Raw genomic sequence first — 17,497 nt, forward strand, 5'->3', positions numbered from 1 at the left:
ACAGGCCGCCCAGCGATATGCATTTAATGGGAGGAGTTGTTCCGTTGATTATGAAGGCGTATGTGACAAACTTCGTCATTTGTACTGTGTTTAAAAAAGGACGCCGATAAGTCCCGGATTTGACCATGGCATATCGAACGAATTTTGTGGCGATTTATAATTTTATCATTTCCGAAAGAAAAAAAAAAGCTCTTCCAAATTTGAATTCGTTCCCCGTGTGGACAAACAAAAGGAAAGGAATCACTCCCATTGGTCACGCGGGCCCACCAAACCCGCGGTCCCACATGTCATGCCCACACACCACACCCAAACCCAGGTCCAACCCAAGTCCTGACCGGGTGTATAAACCCCGACCACCAAACCCTAGCCTTCCCCCTCTTTGATGCTCTTCGTCCCGCGCCAGGTAGCACTCGCCTCCCTACCCTCCGCCCCCGCCGCCGCCGCCATGACCAAGGAGGAGGCCAAGAAGGAGAAGAAGAGCAAGAGCAAGGGGGCCGCCACCAAGGCCTCCCCCGGCCCCGACGCGCGGGTCCTCGCCGCCGTCGCCGCCTTCCTCGAGTCCAGCGGCCTCCCCCGCACGCTCGCCGCCCTCCTGTCCGAGGCCAACCTCGAGGTACGCCACGCCACCTCTCTCTCTCCCAGACGCATCCGCGTGTATTGACATTTCGGGTGGACGGTTATTAAGTCTCGAAAGCTGTGAATTGGCTGCTTCTAGGGAGATGCTTGGAGGTCGTCGCCGGTGAACCTGGAGGACGTGGTCTCCAAGTTGTTGGAATCAAGGTACCTCTGTCACGAGAGAGTCTTGATTGTTGTTAAATTGCTTCTGCTGGTGAGCCATATGCTCCCCTGGAAACTGGAATTGCTGATTCTTAATGCAATTTTGGTTGTTGTGTGCAGCACTTCTGCTCCAGGAGCTGACATTACCGCGAGCAATGAGCAAGGTAGCTACATCTTTGTTTGTTATTATGAGTTGTCCTGGTTTGGCGTAGACCCTGTATTCCCTTTTGATTGGTGCTCACCTGAATTTGTTGATGCAGAGAAAACAGATGATGCCGTAGCAGAAGAGAAAGGCGTGGGCAAGAAAAAGAAGAACAAGAAAGGCGGTGCCGAAGCTCACGAGTCCGAGAGTAAGGCAAGTGAGCCCTCTGCCCCTGAAAAGCCCAGCGAGAAGGCGGATGATGAGACCAAAGAAAAGAAACGGAAGAAGAAGAAGGATAGCTCATCGGTGGGGGATGATGGCGAGGCAAATGCAGTAGTGAAGACTGATGATCAGAAGACTGATGGCAAGAAAAAGAAAAGCAAGAAACAGGAGAATGATGAGGATGTTGAAGCTAGGCTGGAAAAGGTGGAATTAGCAGTAAAAGCCAAGTTTGAGGCGGCTGGAAAACTCAAGGATCATGACAAGAAATCTGGAGAGGATGAACCTAAGACTCAGAATGACGAGGCTAATGAGAACGGTTTGAGTGATGGTGCTCCTCTGGATAAGGGGAAGAAAAAGAAGAAGAGTAAATCAACTTCAGAGACCTCAGATAAGATTGATGCAGGAACTGCACCTGCCGAGGCAGAGGTGAAATCTAATGGTGCCAGTGAAAATAATAATGCTGTGGGAGAAGGGAAAGATGTCAATGAGAAGAAAAGTAAAAAGAAGAAAAAGAAGTCAGGTTCTGAAGAAAATGTTCAGGTAGAAGATAAACAAGTTGCAGGGAAAGATTCAGCTCCCAAACCAGATGATGAAAACAAGACTGCCATGGACATTGAGAATGGACAAGATGGAAAGGCTTCAGCTGATGATGCAGTTGTTAGCAAGAAGAGGAAACTGGAAGAAGTTGAAGGAAGCAAACCCCCTGCCAAAGAAGATATCACTGCCACCGAAGATGATGTGAAGGAGCCCAGCACTGCATCGAAATCAAATAAACGGCAGAAACTTTCTGAGGTATGATGTTTGCTGCCTCTCCAATTGCGTATGATGTTCAATATCCCTCCAATTTCTTCTAGAATTGCTTGTTTGTCACGTTACAGTTAATCACCCTGACAGTTGAAAGTCTCGACAATATTTTCTGGTAGCTTCTTACATTCTGTTACATGAAGCCTTATTTAGTCTTCTTATATACGTATTATGTAGTTCATTGTATCTATTAATATTATCATACTAAGTCTGTACATATTTGTGTTATTATTCGTATATATATTGCTAATACCTAAAGTACTTACTATTATTGTTGTTGTTCCTGTTACTATTATTATTGCTGTTATTATTTTGTACTAAGAAAATATGTTAGGCTGTTGTGACCACTGACCGGTGGTACTTGCTATGATAATTTCTAGGGCTTTTCGGATATGCTGACCTCTAAGTCTTGATAATTATCTTTTACTTGATGTTCTCAAGATAAAGCTTGAATAAGCATTCTGAGAGTTGGCAAGATCTTGATTATCCATGTCTTGTTCATTCACTGCAGCCTAAAATTGCATTCCAACGGGTAAAGACTGAAGATATTAAATTTGCTGATGAAAGACTACAAGATAATTCATATTGGGCCAAGGTACCTACTGTTGGAAGATATACTCTCTGAGGTTTATTGATCATAAGCTTGTAGCAATTCGAGCATTTCTCAATGATGCTAAACTTGCTTGGTTGATCTGTACTTATCTCCTCACAGGGTGGCGCCGACTCTGGGTACGGTGCAAAGGCACAGGAAATTCTTGGACAAGTTAGAGGAAGGTTGAAGACTTGCTCTTGTTTTCTTCGTCTTTTGCTGAATTCCGTACTGCTGAACATGTTTTCATGATTTGTGTTCAAATTTTTTTGCAGGGATTTTAGGCACGAGAAGACCAAGAAGAAGCGCGGAACCTACAAGGGTGGGTTCATTGATCTACAAACCCACTCGATTAAGTTTAACAATTCAGATGACGAGTAATCGCGTCATTTGTTCGAGCCGTGCGACATTTCCCATTCTTGCCCTCGTTACTCGGTCAGTCTTGCTGAACGGAAGAAGTGAAGGCATGCCTGCTTTGCAGAGAAGAAGCAAAAACATTGAATTGTTGTATCCTGCCCTTTTTGTTATGCTGCATGCTCTGTTAAGTCACCAGAATTTTGTAATGGACTCGGTGAGACGTACATTTTGGCTATCCCAATGGGAAATGAAATATTACTACATAGTAAGTATCGTTTTACTCGCTGCCGTGTCTCTAGCTGCACCTGTCCCTGGTTTGCCGCACTCTTTTACATCACAGAAATTGCAAAGCTGTCTGTTTCAACTTTCAACTAAGGCTGTTTTTTAAGAATATATATTCTATTTTTATTTTATATCTTGAAAGGAAGAGCAGGATATAATTTTTCAATCTAACAAGAGGGTATACTTTTTTTTAGCTTACAAGAGGATTTTTTAGAAAAGAATTACAAGAGGATATAATTCAGCATCATGTATAGCAACTAGGTCAGGCGTGATCAGTTGGATTTGCGATTTTGGCTATGCTAATGCGAAATGAAATATTATATTTCCGATAGCGCCCAAAACAACGTGAAAAGGCACATCTTTAACAATCATTGATCGCGATTGCCCACAGGCAGCCGCGGCGGTTTACTGCAAGACTGTTTGGTGACGCAATTTGCCACGCCTAAGCTGAGGCGTTAGCCACACCTGTGGCAAGAAGAGCGGCGGCTAAAACAAGTGCCACACTTTTGGCAAAAATTTCCAATGCAAAAGCCTCTTCGAGCTATGGCGAGCCGAACCTTCCTAAGCAACCATACGTTCGCGTAGCAAGTTGTGGCACACCACACCTTTGGTGTGCCTAGCTAAGGCTGGCAACCAAACAACCCCTGCGCCACTCTCCTCCTGCTCCCATTACCGCCGCCCCTTCCCCTCTCGCTCAGCAGCGACTTCGGTGTGTCGGGATCCATGACTACATCCCCCTTTTGAGTCTGACTTGTCCTTATCCACTCCCCCGCCCGCCTCACTTTTCGTTACGCACAGCCGCGCTCATCACAGGTCGCAGCCAAGCGAGGGGGTGGGAGGGGGAATGACACAGAGCGACCGACACCGGAGGTATATTTGGAGAACGCGAAAAATTTGTAACCACCAACGTGTAAAGCTTCTTATAAAAATGAACGGAAGGAGTAGCACTTTATTTGTGGCACAACTGGGCTACACATCTCCCCCATTAACCGTTAGTACTGACTGCACCCTTTCTACTACTTGAAGAAAATGCAAAGCTCTCTGTCCCCGATTTACTGTTAATACAGAGTACCACTCTTTTATATCACAGAAAATGCGAAGCTATCTGTTTGAAGTGAGGTTACTAATTTTCAAAAAGAATACACTATATATTTTTATTTAATTTGAAAGGCAAAAGCAGGATTTTTTTTCAGGATGGTTACTTAAGGATATTATGGAGCATCATGTATTAGTTTTTTTAGAACAACATCATGTATCATAGTGTTAGCCTTTTAGCAGACATCATGGTTTTTCTTTTTTCTTTTTGAGAAACAACAGACATCATGTACATTAGCTACACTAGCTGGATGAGCAGCTGGGCCAGGCCACGAAGGCATCACAAGGTTGCTTCGGTGTACTAGGTGGGCTGGGCCTTGGGCCTAAGTTGGTCCTCCATTTGCTTAGCCTGCCCATTGCCCAGTACAGCACGCGCACAGAGGGCCCAGTCCACACAAAGGGTCAAAGCTGCAGTCTCCACACAGAGACAGAGGGAGAAGAAGCAGAGACAGAGCTGATTGCTGTCAAGAGAGTGCCTCTTGTCTGTTGCCTGCCATGATGACCACAGCAACATTGGAGCAAACCCCATGGCAATGATGGTGGTAATGATGATGGTTACATCAGCATCCATCTTTGAACAGCCTGACCCAGTTCAAATGCAGTCAAGATAAACTTGAGCTGCTGCTGGTCCAGTCCACTCACTCACTCAATCCATGGCGGTCAAGATCCTCCCAGACCAAAGCCAGGCAGGAGGAGATGTGCCGCTGCAGCAACCTATGCTAGCATCCCACTGTGGCTAACAGTGGCTAGCACACACAGCCTGTGAGTGAGGCTGTGGCCTAGCCTATGGAAACCTAAGACAGGTCACCTCCATGGCGCCTTGTAGTGACATGCTGCGTGCACTGTGGCCATGCCCATGCCTGGTCTGGCCCCTGGAAGAATGGCCTTCTCTGCTTGTGCATGCATGCATGTGTGCAAGCTTGCTTACAAAATCTGGACTCAATGCAGAGAAAGCTTTTCTTTCGGATTTCATGGAGGTTTCTCTCTCCACCTACCTCTCTTGGAGTCTTGGTTTTTGTACATGTTTTGTGAAGATTACTCATGCCATCATGTCGAAGCATCAAAGGAGCTGAAAGACCAGAGAGCAGAGAGTCTTCACGCATCCTGATGAAGATGCTCTACATCCTGGCCCGTGAGTGCACCCATGTCTTTCCCCCTGTCAGGGATCTCCTCTGGGTTTCACAAAAGAAAGAAAGACCTTTTTTTCTTCTCTGATCTGATTGGACTCATCCTATGCCTCCTCGTCTACATATGCTGCTGCCAGTTCCATGCATACATCTATCTGAATTGAGTACAAATATTAAATCATAAATAAAACATTTCCAAGCGGCGCGTGCAGCTGCACACGTACTGCACGCACAGCTTTTCTTTAATTCTCTACCAATACCATTCAGGCGGTACTGCAAGAAACAAAGAATCCATTGAAACTCCTCTCAAGAACTGTTTGCAACAATGCAGAGAAAGAAAATAGGTGTGATGATTAATCCATTCAAAACCCTGAAGAACTGTTTGGTCCTCTGACCCGGCGACTTGTACCTCACAAAACTCTCAAGAACTGCTGCCGCTGCAGCTGGCCTGTACCTCACACATCGCCATAACTGCCCGCATGCCACAACAGTACAGCACGAGGAGGAGACGAGAGACTTCACCTGCTGCAAGCAAGCATGCAAAGACTGCTGGCTACTATAGCTAGCTAGATTGAGTGGGGTTTCCAACATGTACGTACGTACGTACTACTACAAATGCAGACGTACACCTTTTGCAGATCTCTTTCCCTTGGATTGCAAGCAAGCCAAAGCCAGTGGTGACCTGCCACAGGGCCATTCATCTGCTGATACTGTACAGAACTATGCCCCAAAAGTCATGATCGCCTCTGCTGCCATTCAAATGCTGGCATAAAAGGGCACACCTAACGTATTTAGGGCATGGACACTTTGGAATGATTAGCGTTCTTAAAAGCATAGCACCCCAGGCTCTAAATGATTTACTAGTCCCTCCATGGTGCCATTGTGCCATGGCAGAAGAAGAAGCATTATGTTGACTAGCAGCAGCACTAGTGGGGGTATGGATGTCCTCCAATTTGAACCAAGCAGGTTTGGCGCCAAAGTCCATCCCAGGAGACAAGTTGGAATTTCCCATGGCACCTACTGTTGAAACTTATCATCCTTGGGGCAAGCACTCCAATTTCACATGAATATTTGCAGGATGGTGACATCAAGCATTGGGCAATGTGGCCTAAAAAAGCCCAACAGACAGTAACAACTGTAAGGGCTAATTAAATTACACTACATGGGTGAGGCTAACCAGAAGGAACAGGACAAGAAACCACAGGAGTGTGCCACCTTATATTAATATATATTGTTAAAAAAAGGTTTGGTTAGTAACAGAAATGGGTTTGATGGACATAGACTAATGTTGTGTGTTTTTATTAGGGAAACTGATAATGTTGTGTGGGGAGGAGGACATGAGCTGATGGCTTTGCTAAGCCCAAGAGGAAAAGGTGAGGCTAACCTGTGGTTTTGTGTCCTCTTAGGAGGAGCAAATCAGTTAACAAAGCAGGCTTTGTGTGGGGGTTTGGGCTTTGGAGTCTTCTCTCCCTCGCTTTTCTTTGTGGCTTTATCTTTGGGGTGTGCATGGGGTCTGGTGCTGGATAGGGTGGGCATGCAGTAGGGTAGAGGGGATTTTACTACAAACATATGAAATAATTCACATGTCTCTTAGAAAATTTGAAATGGTGTGTAAATATCAGCTCCTTGAAACTCCAAGTTAAGGATTTCCACAAGCCAAATACCTCTGAAATTACAACAACTTAAGAAATGTTGTTGACTCATGCAGTTGCAAGCTAATGCCATTTTCTGCATTTGCACCATCTTGAAAAATAAACTTCAATAGATAATTCATACTATAATATATTTCTGAATTTAACAAATAGAAGGATTTTTTTGAACATGTAAATATGAATGTGAATGTGTAGAGAGTAGTACTTTTTTCAAGATAAATTAATCAACGATTTTACACTACCAATTCTATTGTTGATAAAAGATGTCGTTGGTAAGAGGCACGGTGGGCCGTAGACTAGAGGGGGTTTTAGTAAGCAATTGAAATAATGAAATGCGTTCATGTTGTCGAGTTGCAAGCCAATGCCATTTTCTGCATTTGCGCTGTCTTGAAAAATAAAACTTCAACAGATAATTTGTACTATAATGTATTTATGAATTTTTAAAATAAAAGGGATTTTTAATATGTATATATCGGTGTGAATGTGTAAAGAGTAGTATTCCGTAAGGATAAATTAGTCAACAATTTTCAGACCGCCGATTCAGATGGTAATAAAAGATACGTATCATTGATGAAAACTAAGAGCAACTCTAGCAGAGTCGCCTTATGACCCAAATTGTCTTGATAATTGTCAATATGGGGTTTGGGCCCAAAATGACACTTTAGCAAAGTTGTCATATGCCTCTTGGTCGTCACAGTTTATGAGGCTCCCTCAAAAATGGGCTTGCAGCCTCCATATTTGGAGGTTGTGGAGGTCCACTGTAGAGCTCGCTCCAAACCCATCTGTCAGCACAGGAGGAAAGTTTCAGCTTCTCCATCCCCGCATTGCGTGCGAGATTTGAAGCAGCCCGACCTCACACTCACCATCGGCAATGGGCACCGACCTTGCTCCCTCGTCTTCCCATGGCAGCTAATCGGGTGGCTACCATGTGACATCATCTCCTGGCTTGCGTGTGAACAAGCTTGGAGGAGCCGTGTGGGGAGCCGGGAGGCGTGTGAGCAGGCCACTGCAACATTCTCCCTGGAGGATGCACCCTTTGACCGCCCGTCGGCAGCCACCTTCCGCCTCCCCACATGACTCCTTAATGGCGCGTGCGTCGGCCTATAAAAGGCCAGTGCCCACCGTTCTATCATTTTAATACTCTCTTTGGCGCCTCTCATTCTCATCTCGACCGCCTCCAATCCACCACCCGCTTTCTCATGAATGGTGCACCCCGTAGGAGCTCTGCCTCGTCTTCAATTTTGGGGATGAGGTGAAGGAGGAGCAGCCGGATCCCCTCGTCAAAGATTGGGCCAACTATGAGGTGGCCAAAGAGGCGTGGCAGCAAAGGAGGCGGAAAGGAAACGGTGAATTTGAGATCCCGCGCTCACCCTGCCACCAATATCAATGGATGGCCGGCTTGGGTCGACACCAAGGAATGGCCGAGCTAGGACTCGATGGCCGAGGTACATTTCTTGGCCATGGAGGCCCGCCTTGCCTCATTCTATGTTGAGCGTGGTGATGGCAGTGGCCGTGGTCATGGCCATATGGGAGCTAGTTAATTAATTATTTAGCATGGCTTAAATAATTTTTTGCCCCATTTTATAAGAAGAAATTGATTGTATTGAATGTGTTCTTTTGAATTTTTAATTCTTGGGGAGGGACCTATGCCCCAATTGCAGGTGCGTCCTACTTGTAAGAAAAATCATGAAAGCCTCGGTAGCCTTCAAGTCCATATGGAGGTATGGCCACTCTGCTAGAGTTGCTCCAAGGGTCCCTTTGATTAAAATATCTTCATAGGAACAATGGAGGATTCCCGCAAAAATAAAACAACGGAGGATTATAATCACTAGAATTTTGGTCTATGTTGATTTTTTCATCCACATGATTTCTTCCTAAAAATGAAAATATTATTGCATTGCATTTGAAAAAGGAAATTTGCATCCACTGCAACCTCATGCGAACATTTTTTGTGTTTTCCCATGGTTCTGTGGAACACAATGTCTAGGATTTGAGCGGACATGCCACCGCATTCCTCGTTTTCCTATTCATGTGCGTTTTATTGCCCCGCTCACAACAACAACAACAACAACAACAACAAAAAAGGTTCTTAATCGGTTATACCATTTCGTGTCGTAAGAGTCAACAGAATTCAAAGTTGAATCGGAAAATTCATACTAGTCCCATACTGAGTAATGCTACACGTACAAACGAGTTACAAGCTTTTACAAAGGGGGTTAATTTGATTGGTCAATAGGTGGCGAGGCGGCCCACCCCCTGAAAATCAGGGAGGGAGGGGCAAGTTTATGATTAGTTAGTAGATGAAAAAAATTCTAGCCAGCGTGTAATTGCGTGTAATTCTTTGTATATTTCGCATTATTGGTCCTATACTACAGCTAGAGGAGAGCAGCGTGCAGCGCAGGCAGCTGCTGGGCGTGGCCGGACACGACGCTCGAGCCGGAAATGCTGCGATCCGTCCGCCACGCACGCACGTACCGAGGTTGCCCGTGCGCACGCCGCGACCGGTGACACAGGCAGGCTGCCGCAGAATTCACACGTTGGCTCCCCACGCCGCCGTTCCGTTCGTGGTGGAACAAGGACGAAGCTGGGCGAGGGAAAAAGAAACGCGAAATAACGTTATAAAAACAAAAACACTGTACACTAGTCGTAGAAAAGAAGGCCGGAAAGATCCGGCGCGCGTAGCGTAGAAAGGAGCGACGGCACGCGCGTGGCATACTGTACTCCGTTCGTGCGTGCAAGTCTAGCCACGGAGTGGTGCTGCTCGGTTCGGCGTGCGCACTGCTTGCTTCCCCCCACGCGCCCCTGTCCCGACAGCGTCCGTCCGATCCGGCGACGTGTCGATCGCACGGCCCAGCGGCACGCGCCCTCCCCCCCCCTCCGGTTATATAAATAAAAGCCCGCCCTCCCTCGGCCCAGCCCGCCTGCTGCTCCATCCAACAACCAGCACCTGCTCCTCCCACCCCCCACGCAATTAACAAACCAATCTTATCGCCCTCCCTCCCTCCCTCCCTCCCCTTATCTCCACTTGCAGCACCTGCATCACCATCACCATCAGCATCAGCATCAGAGAGAGTGAGGGGCGCTGTCACCATGGAGTACGAGAGGATACACAAGGTCCAGGTAGTAGCAACCCCTTCCCTCGGTGTACGTACCTACCCGTGTTCATCCATCCATGGCGGCGTCGAAGCCATCTCTCCGGCATGCTGTGCCCGCTAGCAGCATTCGGCTAAAATCCACCCACAGCAGAGCTGCTAAATCCTCTCATCCTTTTACCAGCACTGTGTGTGCGGTGTGGGTCAAGGCTCTTTCCACTTTTCCAGCATCGACCACTGTGGTGGTGCATCGCCATCGCCCGTTTATGGGGGAGGCTTTGGGTTGGATTTGATTTCTTGTCCCATGGGTAACATGGCACGAACAATATAGTGTAGGGTCACCTTCCTCTGTTTGTCTTGTTTTCCTCTTTCACTTTCGCTGTATGGCCATGCTTTGCCGCTCCGTGCTCGGAGGCCGTGTGGGGGCTCGGTTCATTCTCCGCAGTGACTGGGCGGGTGAGTGAGTGAGCGAGCGAGCTCAGTGGGGTTTGGAGCTGGTGGGAAGAGGCTCGCTCTTGCTCTGCTCACGCCATCGCGCTCCAATGGCAGCCTCGCTAGCAGGAGCGGCGGAGCAGGCGACCCCTCCCCCCGCTGCGGAGGGAACCAAGGCACTGATTTCTGCGGCCAATCCGTCGCCACAAATTCCCACGCATTCGTATCCAGTTTTAGCACTGAGATTAACAGCATGTTTACTTCTGTTTTGAACTTCTTCCTGATTATAATGTGTTTGTGCCGCTGATTTTGATTTGTGTGGGCGTGCATGTGATTGGGATGCAGATGGGGGTCATGTCTCCGACGAAGCTGAGGATGAAGCTGCTGGGAATGGGATCCCATCCCCATCCCCATCCCCATCCCCACGGAGCCGCCAGCAAGGACGAGGTGGCCAGCAAGTCGCCGTCCAGGCTCCACGCCGACGACCACCCCAAGAACAGCCTCCTGCCGCCCCAGGAGCTCGACGAGGGCTCCTCGGAGTACCCCAAGGACCGCTCGGACTCCTCTTCCCGGTCGCGCTCCAGCGGGAGCCACGGCAGGCCTGCTGCTCACTCCGGCAGCTTCGAGTTCCACATGGAGGAGAGGGCGGCCGTGGCCGGGCTCGGGCCCTTCTTCCGGCAGGTGCCGTCCAAGTGGAACGACGCGGAGAAGTGGATCGCCGGGAGGCACGTCGTCCACTCCAACCCCATCTTCTCCAAGAAGGCCGCCACCGTGCACGGCCACAGCGGCGTCGGCGGAGGCTGCGTGCGCGTCGCGCCGGAGTCTGCGCCGCCGCCGTCGGACGCGAAGAAGGCGGGCGGCGGGAGCGCGCTGACAGAGCTGCCGCGGTCGCCTTCGCCGTCGTCGTCGCTGTCGTCGGTCACCGGGCCGGCGAGCAAGCAGCGTCGCGACACGAAGCTCCGCACCCAGGTGGGCGCTCCGGCGGCGCAGTCGTCGTCGGTGTCGATGAGGGACGTCGGCACGGAGATGACGCCGATCGCCAGCCAGGAGCAGTCGAGGAGCGGCACCCCGGCCGGCGCCGCCACGCCGTCCCTCAGCCCGCTCTGCTCGGTGCCGGCGTCGCCGTCCGCGTCGGAGCGGGAGCTGCAGATCAGGACGCGCCGGGAGATCGCCGCGCTCGGGCTGCAGCTGGGCAAGATGAGCATCGCGTCGTGGGCCAGCAAGGAGGATCGCATCCGCGCCTCGCCGGAGAAGAGCGCCGGCGAAGAAGACGAAGCCAGGAGGGAGGAGTTCGAAGCTCGAGCTGCGGCATGGGCGGAGTCCAAGAAGTGTAAACTTGCATCAAGGCATGAACAGAATCTCCACATTTTAATCCTGATTCTTGTGCCTAATTGTTCCATTCAAAAACACCATTTTCTTCTGAATCTTATGATGTTTTGGTCATGGTGGTGGTTCAGATATCAGAGGAAGGAGGTGAAGATTCAGGAGTGGGAGAACTGCCAGAAATCCAAATTCGAAGCCAAGATGAGGCATGCAGAGGTCAGCTTCCATCTGAACTCCTAAACTTGTTACATTCTCCTGACAAAACTGTGAAACAAATCCCGGCTGTCTGTCAACAAATTCTGATCATGCATTGTACTTGTGCAAACTTCATTTCAGGTGCAGGCCGATCAAATGAAGGCGCGGGCGAAGAACAGCCTGACCAAGAGGCTGTCCACATTGAGCCACAAGGTGGAGGGGAAGCAGGCGAGTGTCGAGGCGAGGCGGAACCGGCGGGCGGTCCGGCTGGCGCGGCAGGTGGAGCGCATCCGGAAGACCGGCCGCGTGCGGTCCCGGTTCCGGTGCTGCAGCTGGTTCCTCTGCTGAAAACCAAGCAAAATTCAGCTTGCCTCTGAAATGCAGCCTGACTGAAGAGAAGCCTGAAGGTCTCAGTGCAAGCCTCTGGGACAATATGTACATGAAATTGTTTGAATCAATGTGCTGTAGGTGTTGCTTTGCTCTGTAGTCTGTACAATCTGAATTGCTGTGACCTGAGCTACAGCATGTTGCCATTGATAACATGAGCTAATGCTAATGGCCTGCTGACTAATGTACTGAGAACTTGAAATCATCTTTTTAACTTGGTAGTGATTGTACAAAAAAAGGAAAAATATGGCATTTTATCTAGGAAAAATATATATATTAATTGGTCAGCTCCATGATGGAATCTGGCTTTCTTGCTGCTTTGCCATAAGCCATTTTGGTCTCGGACTAAATTAGCTCATGATAGCTCAAAAGGAAAGAAAAAAAAATAGCTGACACAAATATAAACTTTCAAGAACCCACCACAATATTCAGACTTCTTCTCGAAATTGTGAATTTTCCACATTTTTGGCTGTTTCCAAATTTCTTGTGAAAAGAATCAAGGCCTCCTTGAATCGCAGGATTCTCAAAATGTAGGAATAGGAAACATACATGATTGAAATGACATGTCCTTTTGAATCCTGTAGAATTAGAAAACCATAGGTATTTTAGACCAAACAGTAGTTGATATAACATGAGAGCTTTCAGTGAATGGAAAATTTCTTCCAAAATAGTGTGCAATGCAATCCTTATGATTTTTTTTTCTAATGTTTCCGTTCCTAAGGATTCAAATCCTTCAAAAATTCTATGGAATTATTTTGAATCAAAGGAGCCCTCGGTATTCCGAACAAGGTCTTAGTAGTAGTTAACAAATTATCATTCATAGGCATCCTAAGCAGGAGTTAGACAGCATTAGTAGTACCACCACATGCCTGGTGCTGGCTAATAGGGACATAGGGTGGTATTTGGCCCTTCAATAGCCTGCCCTTTTAGCATGCATGGAACCATGATTTGGTCTAACAGACTTAACAATTTAACCACCTCCTTGAATCATGCTAGCTGACATGGAGTTAGGCAAATTTAGAGGTCAAACCCTACAAATAGGACAAAATTTTTGACTTGCACACGATGAATCTAACCTTACGATGGAATCTGGTTTGGTCGCTGTTTTACCATACTCCAGTCATCTTGCTCTCGGCTACTGGGGATTAACAAGCTTTCTAGGGCTTATGACAAGTCTAGATTGGGAAAATATAAAAATTTCAGAGGCAAAACCTGGAAGAAGCTGACCAGAATATTTGGACTTGAGACCTCTTTTGAAACTGAAGACTACTACCCCCCCCCCCCCCCCCCATTTCTCATGACAACTTAACCCTTTTAATTATTATTATTTTTGCGGGAAAAACATTTGATCTATTCATCAACTGTCATGATAGTACGAAGAACACAAGAAGTAATACAAATTATATTCAGGTCTGTAGATCACCTAACGACGACTACAAGCACTGGAGTGAGCCGAAGACGTGTTGCCATCATAACCGCTTGCTCACCAGAGTCGGGCAAATCTTGTTGTGCTAGATAGTCGGGAAGTCATCGTGCTAAAATCCCACAGGACCAACGCCCCAGAACAATCGTTGTCGATGAAGAGAAGCGATAAGAAGGATGCAACTTGTAGACACATGAGCGTAGACGAACGAAGACTAGATCCAAGCAGATCCACTGGAGGCCAACGCCGACCGAATCCTGCGATATTAGCCTGAGATAAACCTCCACACGCCCTCCGAGACCATAGACGCACCATCGTGATTATCGCTAGGCGAGGAGAACCTTATTCCATCTCAGGGAGTCGCCGCCTCCTCTCCTTGTTGAATAGGACACAAACCCTAACCAAACAAAAAAGACCTGAAAAACAAAGCCCTCCCGCCAACAAGGGTTGGATCCATCGTGTCTCCATGCCCCCAAGGACACAAAAGACGAGGCAGATCAGCGGTGCCACCGATGGGAAAGAGGGAAACTTGTCGCCTGTTTGCTTCAAGCCGCCAATGAAGTGGTACCGTAACACCTGTTGTTCCCCTTTCGAATTCTATATCTCTAAACCGTTGATCTCCAATTATATTTAATTCTCTCAACATGTAACATTCCATCACACCAAAGGTGCCACATTAACATCCACTAACACTATTTTTAGCCCATGCGGACCCAATTTTTAATTTTTGTAGCTGCTACTGCCCAACGTACATGCATACTCTTTTGCTTGCACATAAAGTAAGTACGCACCATTTCTATTTTCCAAAAATAGCTGTTGATTCAGGTCATTTCCTTCATATATAATTCATCTTAAATTAAGCCTTGAATTTTCATGCTAGCACACAAGAAAATTGCTTAATTACTAGTTAAAAATTCACATACCCGTAGCCACTAGAGTGATTATTTATTTTTTGGTTATGTGAATGTTGTGGATTTGAACCATGAATAAACCAACTGATGATTCTTGGCATGGGTTGCGGCTTTTTTCATTAGGGAAAAAAAGAGAGGCACACATTATTTGAAATCTTGACTTTTTTTTTATCAAAATTGTTACGAACCTCTTCGTCCAGTATTGACCTAGTGATAAGGATCGGATCTAGGTGTCAAGGCTTAGTGCACACAATAAACATTACCAGCGTAAAGGTAAAAGATCATGTGTGCACTTTAAACACCACTAGAATTGCAGCTCCTAATTATTTCCCCATTCTAAGGTCAGATGCATTTTTGAGATTTAATTTGAGATCATAAAATAAACCAATAAAAATTGTGAACCATATCCCCGCAAAAAGTTAAACATTGCCGACGTAAAGGTAAAAGATCACGTGTGCACTTTAAGCACCACTATAGTTGCAGCTCCTAATTATTTCCGCATTCTAAGGTCAGCATGCATTTTTGAGATTTAATCTGATCATAAATAAACCAATAAAAATTGTGCACCATATCCCCGCAAAAAATTGATGTACTCCCTCTGATCCATATTAATTGTTACTGATTTAGTATAACGATTAATATGAACAAGAGGGAGTACCATAAAACAAGTATACCATTGAAAACTTTTGTGAACCCGTTATGTACTCAGAAGATCAGTAACATCCTCGTAACCCCGGAAGGAGGGGCCAGGGATCATCACCATAAACAAAAGGATCAATAAAACCAGGAACAAAAAATGTGTAAAAAAAAACATAAAAGGGATCGCCAAGAGCGCATGCAATGCAATGCGCCCCATTTGTTCAATTCTATCATCATCCTTTTTTTCCCGCAAAAAAAAAACACTTTCAGCGAGAAAATCATCAAGAAGAAAATAAAGGGGTAAAAAATATATTTTGGATCGCCAAGCGCATATGTCATGCGCTCTAGCTGGTTGGTGGCCCATATTGGGGTCATTGCAAATTCAATATTTTTTGGTTCGCTGAGTGCACGTACCGTGCACGGGACCACCAGCACACGAGTCTCCTCGTGCTCGGGGTGTGCCTCCATTCGGCACGCCATTCCGGCTCTCGGAGCGTATTTGAGGAGGAGATCGCCTCTTCGGCTCTCCGGTGTGGGACTAAACAAACAGAATGGACGACGAATGCACGAATTTCACCTTCCACTTTCAGTTCTGACGCCGTGCTGGGCTCCGTTTCGACAGAGTGTGTAGCCAGCTAGCTGGGCCGTGCCCCGTCTCCGAGCTCGGGTGGAGCTGTGGGCTTGCTGACTAATGTCTGGAGCACTTGGAATCATCTCATATTTTTCTTTTACTTCGTGTAGTAATTGTAGAAACAGGGTTCATCCAGAAAGGAAAAAAAAACATATCAGTTGTCCAGTTCGGGATGAGCCTGGCTTTGCTTGCTGGCTGCTGCTTTGCCATAAGCCATTTTGGTACGGGATTGAATTAGCTGTGTAATTAAGATTATGAATTTATGATTGCCCAAAATGGAAACCAAGTTTAGCTGACACAAAGATAAACCTCCAAGAACCCCGCCATCACATTATCTAGATTAAGACATCTCGAGCTCGGGAGTCTACACGATTTCAGCTGCAACTTAATAGTTTGAAATTTATTTATTTTTGCAATTTTAGTGTAATTAACATATCAGACTTTTTTTCCTCGCCTAACATAATTTTGGTCTTATATGACATTGCTAGTTGTCGGCGTGTTTTTGTGCGTGTTGGTCTTTGCTGTGCGCATCCTAAGGCCAACTCCACCGCGCGACCCCAAACAGACGTTTGGTTTGGACAGATTTTGTCCCTTTGGGGCGCCGATGGGTTCGTCCACGTCCGCGTTTGTCCGATGGGTATGGGTGCGCCCAACGCGCGGCCGCACCCCAAAACCTGTCCGGGGTGGACGTGAATAAAAATAATTTAAAAACTTAATTGAAATGACTAAAAAAGTAAATAAACGCAGTTAAAAAAACATAAAACATATATATAGGGGTTACGGCCACAAAACGGCCCAGTTCAGTCCACTTAAACGGCCCAGTTCATAATTAACATAAAACCCAAAAAAACGCCTCCCGCGCGCGCTCCTGCCACGCCCGTCGATGCCGTGGCCGTCGACGTCTTCATTGGCCGCCGGTGTCGTCGTCGTCGCTGACGAGGTCGATGTATTCCGGCGGCGTCCACAGGTGGGCCGGCGGTCCGTGGTGCACGGGGGCGGCGGGCTGCAAGGTGGCCGGTGGTGCCTGCACCACTTCCTCCCATGGCGAGGCCTCCCGCTCCGGCGACCGCGACGGTGTGGGGCACCAGTTCACGGCCCCCAAGGCGGCCACCATCTGCTCAGCGGAGCACGACCAGCTCCACCCCTGACCCACCAGGTCAGGGTGCAACGCGGCCACCGGCGGCTCCTCGGGAATGGCGACGTCGCCGGCCGTGGAGAGGGCCATCATCGCCTTGAGGTCTGCCCATTGGCGCTCGTCGTGCGTGTGCATGGAGTCCTCCAGCACACGCGCCCTGAGCCGGGCCTCCTCCTCCGCCGTCGTGCGAGGAGGTGGGGGTGGCGATGGAGATGGCGACGGCGACGGCGTGGGCGTCAGGCCGCGGACCCGCGTACGCCCGCGCGCCTGGGGAGCCGCTCG

At 47.7% G+C, this 17,497-nt stretch overlaps 2 protein-coding genes across 5 annotated transcripts; both read left to right on the top strand.

The window, feature by feature from the left end:
- The first annotated feature begins 367 nt into the window (after positions 1 to 367).
- Positions 368 to 3,171, top strand: LOC125526748 (nucleolar/coiled-body phosphoprotein). The gene is made up of 7 exons (XM_048691386.2): positions 368 to 613; positions 716 to 780; positions 898 to 941; positions 1,038 to 1,933; positions 2,457 to 2,540; positions 2,658 to 2,719; positions 2,810 to 3,171. Exons 1-7 carry the CDS (start codon positions 383 to 385, stop codon positions 2,913 to 2,915), a joined length of 1,488 nt encoding a protein of 495 aa, XP_048547343.2. The 5' UTR covers positions 368 to 382; the 3' UTR covers positions 2,916 to 3,171.
- Positions 3,172 to 10,005: 6,834 nt separating this feature from the next.
- On the top strand, positions 10,006 to 12,681 carry LOC125526749 (uncharacterized). Of its 4 annotated transcripts, none has more exons than XM_048691388.2 (4): positions 10,006 to 10,167; positions 10,917 to 11,917; positions 12,029 to 12,110; positions 12,231 to 12,681. In XM_048691388.2, the coding sequence occupies exons 1-4, from the start codon at positions 10,138 to 10,140 to the stop codon at positions 12,435 to 12,437; spliced, it is 1,320 nt and encodes a 439-aa protein (XP_048547345.2). In that variant the 5' UTR covers positions 10,006 to 10,137; the 3' UTR covers positions 12,438 to 12,681. The 4 variants fall into 4 exon arrangements, with proteins under 4 accessions (XP_048547345.2, XP_048547346.2, XP_087381546.1 ...); XM_048691389.2 differs by having other exon boundaries at positions 10,007 to 10,161; XM_087525420.1 differs by lacking the exon at positions 10,006 to 10,167 and adding an exon at positions 10,180 to 10,471.
- Positions 12,682 to 17,497: the final 4,816 nt, after the last annotated feature.

This window comes from Triticum urartu, chromosome 5A, assembly GCF_056163025.1.
Source record: "Triticum urartu cultivar PI428250 chromosome 5A, HENAU_Tu73, whole genome shotgun sequence".
NCBI classification, from domain to species: Eukaryota; Viridiplantae; Streptophyta; class Magnoliopsida; order Poales; family Poaceae; genus Triticum; species Triticum urartu.